Consider the following 15,776-nt stretch of genomic DNA (forward strand, 5'->3'; position numbering starts at 1 on the left):
TGGATATCTGCTCCACCGTGGACCTGCATGGGCTGCAGTGGATATCTGCTCCACCGTGGACCTCCACGGGCTGCAGTGGATATCTGCTCTACTGTGGACCTCCACAGGCTGCCGGGGACAGCCTGCCTCACCATGGCCTGTACCACAGGCTGCAGGGGAATCTCTGCTCCAGTGCCTGGAGCACCTCCTGCCCTCCTTCTTCACTGACCTTGTTGTCTGCAGGGCTGTTTCTTTCACATATTCTCAATCCTCTCTCCGTCTGCAATTGCTGTCACACAGCAATTTTTTCCCCTTCTTAAATATGTTATCCCAGAGGCGCTGCCACTGTCACTGATGGGCTTGGCCTTGGCCAGCAGCAGGTCCATCTTGGAGCTGGCTGGCATCGGCTCCATCGGACACACGGGACGCTTCTAGCAGCTTTTCCAGAAGCTACCCCTGTAGCCCCCTCGGTACCAAAACCTTGCCACACAAACCCAATACATGATGACATACTTAATGTTATCTAACATTAGATAAAACATAACTGAAATATGTACTTTGCTGACAGGGTAATTGAGGTAAACAGAAACTTAAGAACTTATCTCAATTAGAGCTATTACTTTGTCCATCACTGTCCACCACACTATCAAAATGGGAGGAAAAACACAAATGATAAGAAAGATGGCAAGACAATGTATAGATTAATAGAGAACAAAAAAGACAAGAACAAATACTAAGCAGTTCAAAGGTGTGATTTATAAATATAAAAAATTACTTTGGAGAGAATAAAGATGGTGTAATGCAAAAGCAGGGGATCTTGAAGTGCACCACATGCATAATTTTTAGGCACACTGACATTGCAAATATGTAGGATATTGCGTTTTCAATAATTCATCCTTTCTAGAACAACAAATCCAACAAAGAACATTGAAAGCTCTAATGCATTAAAGCGTATGTATGGAAATCTTTTACATTTTTCGTATTGAAACATTTCAGGCTGAAAAGAGGACAAACTGATTTGATTTTTTTTCTACATCTTTTCTAATATACAGTTTAGAAGACTGTATAATACATTAAATATTTTATAAAAGTTGGGAGGAATATTGCATATCAAGTAAAAGCTACTCCCTAAACACCGTGTCCTTGCTACACAAGGTAGGATTCTTCATGCTAGGCCTTTGCAGAAGTGTACCCAAAGGGAAACCTGTCCTGCTGCTTATTGCAACAGCTGCGCTAAGTATTGTTATCTCAGATATAGCTGTTGATTTGCACATCAAAGATATATAGCACACATTTGTGAAAATACTTAGCTGACTGTTTCAGAGAATTCTTTCCTTACTGATTTCATGTGATAGAGGAAGTTTCCCCATGGTCTCTTCCCATTCTTAAGAGAGCAACTAGCTTCACAGTATAAGAAAATACAAGACATTTGAGGCACATCCTTCTGAGAGATTCTGCAAATCTCCTTAGACATCAGTGTTTGCTAGATAAAACAAAATGTTCTCGTGGAACATTTGAGGACTTAACAACTTAAATCGGGTAATATCCCATTGAATAAGAGAGGAAAGACTGGCCACAATCCTTTTTTTTTTTTTTTTAATTGTAAGTCTCCTTTCCAGTGGAACAAAATTACTTATGTTTTCATAAAACAGAGCTAATGCTAGCCTACAAAGTCACTCAATCATATCAAAACTGGAAAGGAGATAAAATTAGTGGGACATGGAAGGTGCCAGAAATACTGATTGAAATTCCAAAGAGAATTTAGATCAGTCATGTTCCTCATATCCTCTATTTAATTTGTTTAAATTTATATATTGCTTAATGAAAATTCTTCATACATCATCTGATCATGGAAATCTTGAACCGTTACGAGACTTAATTGACTAAAGCATTAAGAGTAAATATTGAAGCCTATAGCTGAAAATAACACTTCTCAGACCATTTCTATAGGGATAAAAGTGTATGCTAACATTTGTGAATTACTCAAAAAAAGGAAAAAATTTTGGCTGTTGTTTATAAACATTTGTGATCTGAAGAAGTAGCTATTAAAATAATAATTTCACAATCAGGTTATAGTTGTCTTGTTTCTCTCAGAAAACATTTGGAAATAAGTGTGAATACAAAAAAGGATTTAAGAGATATACTGAGACTATATTACTACCAGGCATTTATATGAGCACAGCCAGCTGATAAAAGACTTAAGCCATATAATATTAAGGAGTTACAGGCCATATAATATTAAGGAGTCACACTCATTTATTTAGGAAGAAAAACATAACTGTCTGATAAAAACAGATTCCATTTTGAATATTTAAATATCTGAAAAACAAGCTGCAGTTCAAGTATGTTACTGTTTCCAGAATTATTCAGTAATTTCAACAAATATATTTTATAAAGCCCTAACTTTCCAAATGTCTATTTAATCAACAGAAAAATCGATAAAAGCTTTATCCCTGAAGAACCACCCATCTTCAACAGTAAATACAGAATAACAAAAGGCAGGAGATATTTTCATGTAAATAGCAACAACAAATAATCTCAGTGAAAAGCACTGAAGAAAAGTAGGGAGACAAAGACCAAAGGTCATGTATTCTCCTCTGACTTGTAAATAGTTGATCACCCCATTTCAAGGAGGTGCTACTTGTATGTCAGAGTAGAAACAAATGTTTCTGTTACCTTTCAGCAATATTGCCATTGCCAATTGAGATGTGACCCAACAAAGTACAATAAATACCAAAATGGGCAAATGCTGGCATCCAGTGGAACTTCCTTCATAATATCTAGTTCTACATCTTAACGCATTAATTAAATATTGAACTTCCTCATCCTTTCCACTACACAAAGGCTAGCATCAATTCACACGAAAAGCATTACAGGTCTCCTCAGAACATGCACAAATACCAATGCATCCTTGCATTCTTTTAAAGATGACAGACTTCCTGGCATGTCCTGGTAAAATCACAAAAAGTATGAACTTTCTTCTTTTAGAGAATGAAGTTAAATAAAAGGAGCGAGCAAGGTTATCTGAAGAGAAAAATAGATCTTCAGATTGCAGTTAGTTATTACTCCACATTCTCTGAATAAAAACCTCTTAACCAACAAAAAGTAGAATAGTTTTATGTCATTTTTACTACACGAAATGACAGTCATTGACACAACATTTTCAGAAGATCAGTAAAAAAAAAAAATCACCAATTTCCCATTTTCTCTTGCTCACTGATTGCTAATAGACAAGGTTTAGTTCAGGTAAACAAGAAAAGGGAGAGCAGAAAACAAATGTAATTTTATAAATGAGTGAAACATGACTAAAAACTACAAATCAAAACTACTACTTTTTTTCCACAGAATATTGAAACCCCATGCAGCACACTCATATTAATCAAGTACTTGCTCAAATTGCACTTCAAAGAGTGAGGTTGTTGCTTCTACTCTACCCCTCACTCTGCCAAATAAAGAAATTAAAAATGCCGAGTACTACATCTGCTCCTTCTCCAGTCATAGTAAACCGTTCACTGTCCACAGTACATACCCCTCTTTAGCTTCAAAAAGCATTGAATTATTAATGAGTATTTTGGGAGAAAAAAGAGAAAAGTTTTTTCATGTTTAATGATGTCTCACAGGGGAAGCATTATACAATGGTCAAAAATGTACCCTGGAGGGAAATATTTCCTTAGTATCTTATTATCCTAAATTCATTACTACAGTAAAAGTCCCTCTCTATCCTTGAGCAATATCACATAAGCATCATTTTTGTCATTAGTGAAACATCCGGTTATGCAAAATCATTTTTAGATCATTAGAAAGATTGTTACTGACTTTTCAATAGGCATACACTTTATATGGGTTATGAAGCTTTGGGTTTTCCATCAAATAAAGGTGATAACATACTTACTTTTCTGTCTGGCCAATTATATTTTGCAAATATTGTATCGTATGTGTCCACAGCTCCATCAGTAATCAACATTATGGCTTGGCTGCAAATACTTCCTTGTCCTGTGTGATTGAACTGTGAAAGGAAACAAGCATTTAGTTACAGCACATTCCTGTTCGATGAAGATAGATAGGATCGCACTGGATAAACATGGATCTTGTCAAATCTCTAGCATGCCTAGAAGTAGGTGAAAAAGTCTCAGGTTGAAAACATTTTGTCATAGGTCTTATGTCCTTACAGAATTGTAACTTCAGTTGTGTAACAGAATCAGGATTCATTATATATCCCCATTATATCAGCTTGAAAAATAAGAACCATACATAAATATAGCACTTCCCCAAATTAAAAGAGTATTCCCTTGTTTGAGATAGATGGTATGTACTGATGCATCTACATAGGGTTTGCTTTGATTTAAATATAATTTTAAAAGAACAAGCTACACAAAAAGAAGAAGAAATGAATGGCTAATGATTTTACTGCAAAGTACGGAAGATACACCACTTACAGAGAGACATACGACTATTCATATGGCATTCATATTCACTCAGGATTACATTCCATATGTTATTTTTCATGAAATGTTTATCTGGGAGAACCAAGTTAATATTTATACATTCTCAGATTCTCCTATTACTCGAAATGAATACATATAAGTAATTCAAGCTGCTGAACAGCAGTACTTGAGCACAGGTACTTAGACAGCAATCAACGTATCCTTTGGAGTATGCAAAGGAAGTTCCATTGTTTCACAAACGGGATTTTCTCCTGGTCAAAGAGCAAGTAAATTGGACTGACTCATAACATAAGCTTTGATCTCTTGATTCTGGAGTTGGTGCCTTAATTTTGAATTCATGTGTCTCCATTTGCTCTTATTGCAAAATAGGTTCTTATTTGTCTGTGTATTATTTTATATATTCAAGGAACTTAGATGAAACATCCAGCTTTTAGCAAAAAAGTGCAAAGTTGGAAAATTATTTTATTTTTAATTACTCTGTACGAACACTAAAAAAATCTGTGAAAAGATCAATAAACTGGGGCATTACACACAACTCTTTATAGATTGGGCTACCATTTGAATACATGCTAATGAATGAACAGTCTCCTTTTGTTCTCTTCCTATGTGGTTTTCAGGTACATTACCAACTTTGAGGTCAGACAAGGCCTCATCCTACCACCTTTTTCTTGGTACTGAGAAAGCCAAGTAATAATTACCTTGTCCCACCTCACCAGCCTATCTGCGATGAAGTGCCAAAAAAAGGGTGGTCCCATTTGAGAAGTAGTATTTAAATTTAAAGGTGAATTACCTTGCAGGGACTCTGACTGCTTCTGGATTCAACAAAATTTATTCAGAGTATTCTAGCTTGATTTGGGCTAGCAACTGCTCTGTCTTTAAGCTTTATGCCGTTTACTCACCCTTATATATTCGCTGTTCTTCCCAAAACTCTAAAAACCCTTTTTCTAGAAAAAGTTCTTCACTTTAAAAATGTAACCTTTGTAGACTGCCTGCAGTAGGAAAGGGAGTGGATGATGGGTTCCAGCAGTGCTCTGTCCTCTTTTCTTCCACCTTCACATTTCTATATCTGAGTAATCACATCCACAAATATCATTCAACAATCATTTATACCATCTGTGGCTCTCCTCCAGATCAGTTTCCTTTTGATCAAACAAACAGGAACCTCAGCGAACAGTAATAGCAACATGTTACTTAAAGGGAAACTAATGTAGGTTTACAGAGTTAGCTATATTCTGGTCACTGCCTGTGTGAAAACTCTTATCTGTGATACCTGCAAGGCAGTCTATCCTTGAAATTCTTCGGTCATGACGGTTTTTCCAGTCTTAACCAGAACCAGAATTATTAAAGTGGGATTCCTTCATTAGTATGATCTTAGATCCAGTATTTTCTCATAAAGATGAAGTTACTTTGTCGAGGGACGTATTCTTCATATGGGCAACACATTTTGCAAGAGACAAGGTATATTAAAAGGGAAATTAACAAAGGGGGAATGCCTTCATATATTTATTTTAAAACATCACTCTGTATGCATCTGCATTATTCTACGTAGTTATCTGTTCGAATATTTTGAAGAATGAGATTAAATTCAAATGCTTTGATGAGTAATATCTTCTCATATTTGTCTAGAACTTTAATTTTATTGAATAGCAAGAGTGATGAAAGTGTTTTCCATAATAATAACAATGACAAAGGCCTTATGATGAACTACAATTAACTCAGTGATTCATCACTTAGCAGCAAAAATTTCAATGCATCCTGACATTTACAGCATTTGGTTGTGATTAACAGTCTTTGAAATGTCACAGAATTTTATTTAATTGGCTATGATTTTTTTAAAGGTAATCACTGCAAAGACTGCATTTGTCACCAAAAGAGATAATTGCAGTTGTCACATGATATCGTAGGTGCCTAACTACTGTACTAAGCACTTCTATGTTCTTACACTGTGTAGTGAACACTGCATAAATTGATGATTGGAAAGAATTTGGAAATTGATTTTTAAACATGCTTTTCAAAGACATCAGTATCAACCGTCTCCAAGTCTTAACAACCCAGGCAACTACTAAAGGTAACTGCAACACAAAATTAACTGAGTTTAATTAGTTTAACCCCTGACCCATTCTAAAATCCAACCAGAATCTTAATAGACTATTTGTGTAAAACAAAGCTTTTTCTTCCCCCCTCCCCCCGCCTTTTTTTTTCCTCTTCCCTCCCCCCCTTCTTTTTTTTTAATGTAGACGAGACATCCTTAGCTAGCCTATAATTCACAAGAATAGATTTCTGGCACATAAAGTCACATCCTGTAGACAAAGTGGAAAATGGTTAGCTGTACTCTTTTAAGGAGAGATTAAGTAGCTTTTTCTCTGGCCTAGGCTGCTTAATAGAAGCTCCCAGAGACTTTGCTGATATGCCTGTATATAATGGAAGAGGTTTTTATGCTGTCAGTTCTGGAAGTATATATGCAAGAAGGCTTGAAGTTATTATACTCCCTTTTATAGTATAAATAGAAACAGTCATTACTCTACCTTGAATAGATCTGAACATACATGTAGCATGATCCATCATGACCTTACAGATCAAAAGACTCTCACTCATCATAGGTACAATTCAGTACATGGGATGTCAGTTCCCTTTATTCTCAAAACTATCAGTTTATCTAATGAGATTTTTATACCACATTCATCATTATAACTTCAGTTGCCTCACAGATTTTAAAGCAAAACAAAAAAATCTCATCTCAGGTCTTCTTGATCACTATCTGTAATGCTTTTTCTTCAGTTTACACAGACTTGAAAGACTAGTATAGAACATCTCTTGTGTTGAGGCTGGTTGCTATTTACTGTTGTGTATCTGTTTTCTAAGACTATATTCAGTGCCCATAATGGGATTCTTAATAAACCCTCTACAAACAACCTAGTGTTCTTTACTTCATGCAGCTTTTCCCATTGTCATTTTTGGCATGTACCACATGAAGGAACTAGTTCCACACTGTCTGGTTCAACATGTGGGCAGTGGGTGGAGGAAGATCCTCATCTTTTCATCTTAGGATTTTATGCCCAGAAAAGAACTGATCAATATTGTGCTTCCAAATGCATACAAAAGAACTGGAACCATTAGTTAATCTATGATCCTACAGTATAAAGGCAGGCACGCTTGTCAAGTCAAACCCTTTGGCGAATGTTTTGTTTTGAGGTCTCATTTGCAAGGTACATCCTTCAATCAAAAGATAGTTTGCTCCTTATTTTACATGAGATTTTCCTCTTCCAGCAGACTAACAGATTTAAATTTTTTTTCCCTCAAAAAAGGACTATACTTAAGGAAACACTTTAAAACATTTTCATGAATATAAGCTCAGTTGAAAAAAGGGAAAACAAGAAGGAGGCGGAAAAGGAAAAGGACCAGAGGGAAAAAAAAAAGGGGGCAAAAAAAGGAATTTGCTTGTTGTATTTGTGCCTGAAATATTTCTTTCCAAAACAACCCTGGTAAATGTGAGTGACAATAATAAAGTTTCTAAAAACATCAGTTGCTATAGCTCAATCTTTAGTCCATCATCTGTTAATTCATGAGTTGAGACTGGTTTTTATTCTTAAAATGCAATTGAGGTTAGTTAGGATGCCCATTAATTCTAAAGGTACATGATTTTTAAGACATTGGATCTACTACGGCTAGATAATCTGAAAAACAGATGCCCTGGGCAATGTTAGGCAAAAAGAGAAACAAAACAGTTTTCATGACATGAAGAAAAGTCAAGTCAGAATATGCCTAAATTGCATCTTTATTAAAAGTAAAAATATACTATAAAAATGTTTTTCCAGCTTTCTTTACTAATCCTTACTAAGCTTAGTTGTAGTATAGTGAGTTTTACTGAATTTAATTTGTGAGACAGGAATTAAGTCCCTGCAACTTTTACACTGAAAGAAATGTATCTCAGTTTAAAGGCGAAACACTGTCGTTTTTAAAATGGTGCCTCTTTTCAGAGCCGTACTAGAGAGGAAGGGTGAATTGATTTCTAATGAATGTATCCCAGTCAACACTCCAAGGCATTGTTCAAACCAAGAATGATAAAGCAAACTGAACTATCAAGCAGAAAGATAGGGGGTCTAAATTGTCAGCCCTAAACTTACGCTCTTCTGTAATACACACCTACAGATCACACTGATAGCAGTTATTTGGAGCCCATAGACATAGAGTTTATAGATTTCTTGGAAACAGGCTATCATGGAAGGATGTCAGGAGGCCAGTTTGGCTCACTGAGAAGAGATACCCTGAACATGTTACAGAGGTTCAAGTAGTATGAACAAGGCATTGATTTGTCTATTTTTGAAAGCTTGCCTCTAAATATTGTGAATTTCTTTTTATCTTTAAAGCTGGTATTTATACACATACAAATATATATTTACATTTCTGGATATGAAGTGTGATTCTCTTTAAGGACACGCTGTTCTTAGAAAGAAACACATAGTGGATTTACTTGGAAGTAGCCATCACTAACATTAACATTATACAATATTACCTACCAACAGCTGGAGTGCCACCATGATAACCATATCAGAAGAGGTTAATTTCTACCTGTAGACAAACTAGAATGCCTAAATACACAAGGAACTACATTCTCATCATAACATCATCAGACATTTAGTAGGAGAAAGTGATCATCTAAAAAACATACTCCATACATTTCAACCCAATAATTTGGGCATCAAATCACTCTCTCGCATTTGAATCGCATTGCAATCTCCCTTTTTTCTTGCTTTGGAAAAGCTTTTAAAAGCTTTTAAGTAATCTTGTTTGAAAAACTAAAAGCAACTGAAGATCTTGCATAATCTATTTTAAAGGTTACTTAACAGTTAAAAGTCCATATGATTTTAATTCACCTGCCAGGAATTTGATGTTGCTCTGCCTTTCTAGATGATGCCTCCCTCTTCACTAAAAAAAAAATAAAAAAAAAAATTCCGCTACACATAAGGGTTCTCAATCAGGATCAACTCACCTCTTAATTGATTTAGATTATTAAAAAGAATACATGCATAATATTTAAATATTTTCTTTTCTTTTTTTAGTAAAGAGAAAGCTTTTCTGGAAACACCAAAGTATTTTCAATCATATCTTAAGTTGCTAATATTAACTTCAAAAGACAGCTATAGGGAATGTTTTAATAGGGTGATGATGCTTACTTGTAACATCCAACCACTGAGCAGGAGTTGGTCCTGCTGGAAGGTGTTTAGCCTCTTCTGCTGACTCACTAATGCAGTTCAAAACTTACCAACAAGGTGCAAAGAACAAGGGTTTGGCCTCCTCTTAAAGAGAGTGAACTTTGGGCAAGATGGAGCATTCTGAAAGAATCCACAGAAATGGAAAGTTCCATTTTCTTGCCTTAGAAAATGCTAGGTGGAGATTACATGTAGCACCATTTTGAAATAACTTTGCAGCTAATATTCCAGGTCTTAGAACAGGAATGTTCTGGGATAAGAGTCTAAGTTTTCTTTAGGACTCATTGAACACTGATTGCTAGTATTTCACCTTGGGGCTCTGGGCACTTGGACACAAATGAGTGTTTGGGGTTTTTTAATCCGTTTCCTGCTTTCCTCAGTCTTGAGGCTAACTGAAATACCTCACACTTTCCCCCTCAGTATCTGCTCTGGCCTTTGACATATTTGGTGATTTAACCCTTCACAATGGCATTTGCTCCATATATCTTGCTTAATGAACTTCACTTGTAGCTTTGCGATACAGCAGTTTCCAATTTTGCAAGTGCTCATTAGTTCAGAGATCCTGGAGAAGAGATCTGCTTGTAATTAGTTATTAAAAAAAAAGTGAATGCTCTCCTTTACAGAAACCCTATATCTAAACTGATATTAACAGAGGTTGTAAGCAATGGCTTTAGTCCTACCACGCTACCTAGGGTTTTCATTCATAATATCATAAGAAATATTTGATGGTGCATTTTACTTTCATTGGTTTGCTCCCTAATTCTCTTTCATTACTACTACTGTTCATTACAACTACCACTTTTCTCCTTTATTTCCTTGCTTTTTCCAATATACGTTCCCAAGAAAGCATATAGTCAGCTGAATCAAAATATTGCTAAAATTGTTCTTTGCTGGAATACATAGCATGACAATATATTTTACCTTTGCCAGAAACGACAAAAAAATCTCTCTGAAATAAACTACATAAAATCATTTCATGATAGCCACTAAGACTGTGCACCTTGTGAGGAAAAGCATTTCAGGCAAAGACAATGGGCCTGATTTTAATTAAAATATCCTCTGGAGGACAATTTCCTGGATAACTAAGAACACTACACTTATTTTTATGTGGAGTTTGGGAGGGAAACTAGATGCCCTGCACTAGATTATCTCCAAGATCATGATGTTCATCTTCTAGAGACTGCATTCCTGTTTATAGACATTATTCACAGGAATGTTATCAGAAAGTTGGCCTCATGTTTTGGCAGATAAATAGTTAAAATAATATTAATACCTCTAAGCTGGCTGGACAAAGCTTTACATTTCTCCCTCTGTCTTAGAGTATTACAGAAGTAAGTACAAAAGTGTTCAAATAACGTCTTTTAGATAAGCTGTAAGAGATATTGTCATGCCAGAAGTCAAACCAATGAACAATCATTTCGCAACTCTAACAACAGAGTGTATTCTCAAAGTTTTTATAAATATACAAACTCCTGTCATTCCTAAAACGTTAGCCATTCCAAAGAAAAAAAGAACAATCTAAACTGTGAAATTTGCATGTTACCCTAGTATTTTTTAACACCTAAAACAGCTACTGAAACAAACCTTATTTAATGTACACATGTATGCATAGGTGTATACTGTATATATATATAGACACAAAATACATTGATATAAAATGTATACCTACAAAAATGTAAAACTCTTTATATCTTTCACCATATCTAGATTACAGAGAATTCATGTTCTATAGGTAATATTTTACTATCACCACATTTTTGAGTGAGTTCTAATTTATTATCTTAAAATTGACAGTAATTGATAAATAGCAAGAAAGGTGTCAGCAGCTTAAATCTGAAAAGCGTTAACTTACTTCATTGAGCATGTTGAAAGCTTCATTTAAAGCAATGTCCAGCATTCCAATTCCTTTTGCAAAAAGTTTGTCAAGGTGTTCCCTGAAATGCTGAAACACGAACAAGAAGGTTTTATTTGTCAGTATATTGTTACAACATACATGCTGATACCAATGATTAAGGATTTCTGAATTCTTCTTTAGACCTACTTCTTAAGCTTAAATGACTGCATACACTAATTCATAAACCAAAGTAATTCCTGGTTAATCCTTTTGACTCTTGAAGTCACACTAAACTAAGCACGTGTTAGAACAATAATAATGCAAATGTATCACAAGATATGTTTTTGGCTAGTTATTCAATCAAATCGTTTTCCTTTGGGTTTTTTTGTTTGGGTTTCTATTCAGGGATATCCATATCTTCTTTTCACTTCATATAGTAATTTTTATATTATTTCTAACTGTTCAGCTTCTAGGTTTTCGGGATCTGCTACTTAATAAAAATAATTCTTTCTGAAATTTAGCTTTGAGATTCTATTTTTTGTTATGATCCCTCCCTAAAAATGGTAGACCCTAATCATTAGGCCATTGCAGTTTCAATGCAGTTTATCAATGTCAACATAATATTTAGATTGATAAAGAACTACTCTACACAAGAAGAAAGACAGGGCTAACTGCTTGCTAGCTATATGTGACTAGCTTCAGTATTATGTTGCGTAGTCACATTTAAACCCAATTTTTGCAGTTTTAAATGGCTCATCAATTATGCACTGCCATACTTGCTTGCCATAAGCATGGGTAAAATTTTATAACAAGCAGTTCTTAGAGGTTGACAGGTCAGAATTCATCCTATATTTTCCTCTTTCTAAACATACGATATTTCTCCAGATATGTCAGAAGTTTGACAAATTTCACAAATTTTGCACTCAACAAAAATATGACTACTCTATAAATGTACATTAAATTGTAATTTTTTAGAGAATATGTAAACTATTAAATACTAAGTAGCACATTTTCAAAACAATGTTAGCACTACTTTCTGAAAATAAAATGTTCAGAGGAGAAACAAATTCTCTTAGGATTATAAGAAGGAGCAATATATCATTAAAAACAGTATCATGAACCATGCTATCATAAAGGGACACTGTATGCAACATCAACAAACAAGTACTTCACTCCCCTGATTTTCTATAATGGAAACTTTTTTTTTTAAATTTCGTAAAATAAAAAGATATTATGGCAGTATATTGAAAGGCAGAGAACTTCCTATTTCATTATTAAATTTCAGGAGGTTGAAAAAGGAAAATTTACATCCTAGCCTCTAGGCAGTTCTGAAGCCACGAAAAAGGGCTTCTGTTTCAAAACAATTACTTCATCGTGACCTAGTAAACGTGGTTCATTGCCGCTCAATACTCTGAACAGCCGAAAGGCACAGTCTTGTTTGCCTAAATAAGCAGGGATAGCGTAAACGCCCATACGGCTACACTGCAAAATGCTTCTTTTTTCCCCAACTTAAACATAGCTAACTTAAGTAAATACGAGTCAGTATCTCCATAGTACTACTAATTACTGTTTTAAATACATTTTAAAATATAATAATTCATTTGTAAGAAGAAAATGAAGACATATGTGGTGGGAAATAGCAGGGGAGGCAAGGCTTTTGTGAAACGTTTCAGTCTCCACAACTGGATAAAGAAGTTACCTTAACAGGTTAGTAAGAGGAAAATTCTTATTTATCAGTCCATTGGTCTTAAAGCATTATTATAGGCAAGAAAACCAAATCAAACTAATTATCTTTGTAGAAGAATTAAAATACTTCTGTCCCTTGAATTGTGCCTTTCATATTTTTTAGAAGTAATAATGAAAAGAAGAATGAATACAAAATACCCAAATATTCAATAAATGCATCACTCTCTTGTTATTCTGTATCCAACTTGTCATTTCCAAGTAGCTCTGAAATTTAGGTCTAAATTGATCAAAAGCCACATCAGCATATTCTTGACTTCAACTAACACGGCCAGGAAATTGAGAGTAGCAAAATTACAAAATCATACTTCTCTTTGGAATACATTACTGCTTCATAATTAAACTAGAATTATTTTGGTATTAAAAAACCAAAATAGTTTATAAAATCTCTGAACATTTCAGAGATAAGTACTGTGGCATCTTTATTACAATGCATATGCATTATAAAGTATGAACATACAGCATAAACAGATTACCAAAAATTACTAGTCAATGTTGTAATCTCTAGTGTATAATTCGGTTCACGTGATCTGTCAGGAGAACAAATATTTTCTCTTGCCATAGTTACATATATATATACAGGTTCTGAAAAATACACTGTTGATATATGAAGAAATATAATAGTGACGTTTGATACAAAATAGTAAAAATGTTTAAAATCTATTTCATGCACTATGAATTTTAAGAAATCAATGTTTTCTGCCTCCAGGCTTCAGAGTGAACAGATGCTGCAAGGTGATTCTGCAAAAGGATTAAATAACGAAAATGCGTGTGTGGTTTGGCCTTTGTTTGTCTGGAGGGGGTTTATGGGTTTTTTTTATTTGTCTTTTAAACCAACTCCATCCTCTGTCTTGTCTTTGGCTTTTTGAGAATTTCAGCACTTTGTACGTCCACTGGAAAAATCACACAACAACATGCAAATTAACATTTCTTCGTTTCCCTTTTTATCACACCAGATGCCCTGGATGTGTGGCATTAATTGGATCCATGCCAAAAGAAATCATGTTTCATTTTACAGGCAGCACAAAGAATAGCTTCCTCAGATTGTTCACTCTACATCTAGCTGAGGCTGTTTATTATTACACAATCAAATTGTACTGTTGTAACTTTCATAGCGACTGGGTTTTTACCCTCTTAAAGAGTGGCACCTTATTCTGGCTTCAAAGGGCATATTATTGACACCACTATTATCTGTCAGGCTGTTGGTTTAAGGAAAATTTATAAGAAAAAATCCAAATCTCCAAACACTCGTTTTTTCCTATTTCACACATCCAGTCAGAACAGCAATGCCCTGCTAGTCATGCTATAGTGTGCCCTTTGTTACTGGAAAAGGCATTTTTAAAAGCATTGTATTCTTTGTGTATGAGAAAACCAAAGTTTCAAACTAGTACGCCTCTCAACATTTCTCTACAATTTGCCCACATATGAGTCCAGCTGCCACCCAGTAATTTTGTCCCTTACAAAAGCACTGCAAACCAGAAAAGTATATTTCAACCCTACTAGTAGTGAAAAAATGTCAAGGCAGGACATGAACCACTGGAACATCAATTTAAAGAAAAAGTGATTTTGGAATGAGGTAACAAACACCTCAATTCCACTTTCAACAACTTTCATCAAACAGATCCCAGAAAGCAGGAGTCTCCTGCTCTTAATGAGTCAAAAAGCATCTTTTAATCTTTACATCTTAAATAGCTCTTTTTAGTAATAAACTGCACAAGAAATAATATTGGTTCATCTCAGCTTCTCTTTACTGTCCTATTGGAGCCCTTGCAGATTAATATCTGAATTTCCCAGAGTCTGAATTGGATATCTGTCCAACTGTGTGCACAAACATTCGCATGCAACTGTATGCCTAATTTCCATCTGCAATTACCAGAATGTGCAATATCTAATTGTGGACTCAAATACCTAATTGTCATGCATAATCTTGATAATTCTGAATACAATTTAGGCACACAATTATGACAATCAGACTCTGATGTCTGATTACACAATTATAGGGCTAGAGCTCAACAGGAGACGTTGTGTCTTATTACAGTGAGGAAGAATAGATATGTTCAGCTGTGGAGGTATCTACGATCCATTTAGAAGTGGCTGAAAAACATGAGCTGAAGAGAGTGAGGATACAAATCCACTTGTGCATGTCAGCCAGGACAAGGTCCTTGCATAGATCTACAAGGGTTCAAACCAGAACATCAGCAATGCACTTGGTCTTGTACCCTTGCACGCTGCTGATTTTGCTTGTTTATAAACACTATCCACTGTCAAAACCAGAAAGTCCCAGTGATCCTAACATCTGATAATAATCTGTGTATGCAAATTGAAAAGGCTCTCTCCTTTCCTTTTTAAACTACGCAAAGTTTGTAAGGACCCTCTAAGTCAGAAACAAACCAACAAATACATTTGATGGACCTAGAATCAGGAAATGGGTTCTTGTCCCAGGTATAGTTACAAATACGCCTATTTGAAGAACAGTGGGGTATACTGAACGGGGTATACTGACACTGTTTTTCCAAAGATGAAAAATAATAATGACATGCCTATTTCTGCTTAAAAATCAGGTGG

General features: G+C 35.1%; 1 protein-coding gene across 1 annotated transcript in view; it reads right to left on the reverse strand.

Annotated features, from left to right (window-relative positions):
- CACNA2D3 (calcium voltage-gated channel auxiliary subunit alpha2delta 3) overlaps positions 1-15,776 on the reverse strand; it is a 485,172-nt gene that overhangs the window by 236,897 nt on the left and 232,499 nt on the right. Inside the window, exons 10-11 of the mRNA XM_075514383.1 lie at positions 11,487-11,576; positions 3,872-3,985 (exon numbers count right to left, since the gene is read on the reverse strand). Coding sequence (XP_075370498.1) covers positions 3,872-3,985; positions 11,487-11,576 — 204 coding nt within the window. The remainder of the gene's footprint in view (positions 1-3,871; positions 3,986-11,486; positions 11,577-15,776) is intronic.

This window comes from Mycteria americana, chromosome 11 (assembly GCF_035582795.1).
Source record: "Mycteria americana isolate JAX WOST 10 ecotype Jacksonville Zoo and Gardens chromosome 11, USCA_MyAme_1.0, whole genome shotgun sequence".
Classification (NCBI taxonomy): Eukaryota; Metazoa; Chordata; class Aves; order Ciconiiformes; family Ciconiidae; genus Mycteria; species Mycteria americana.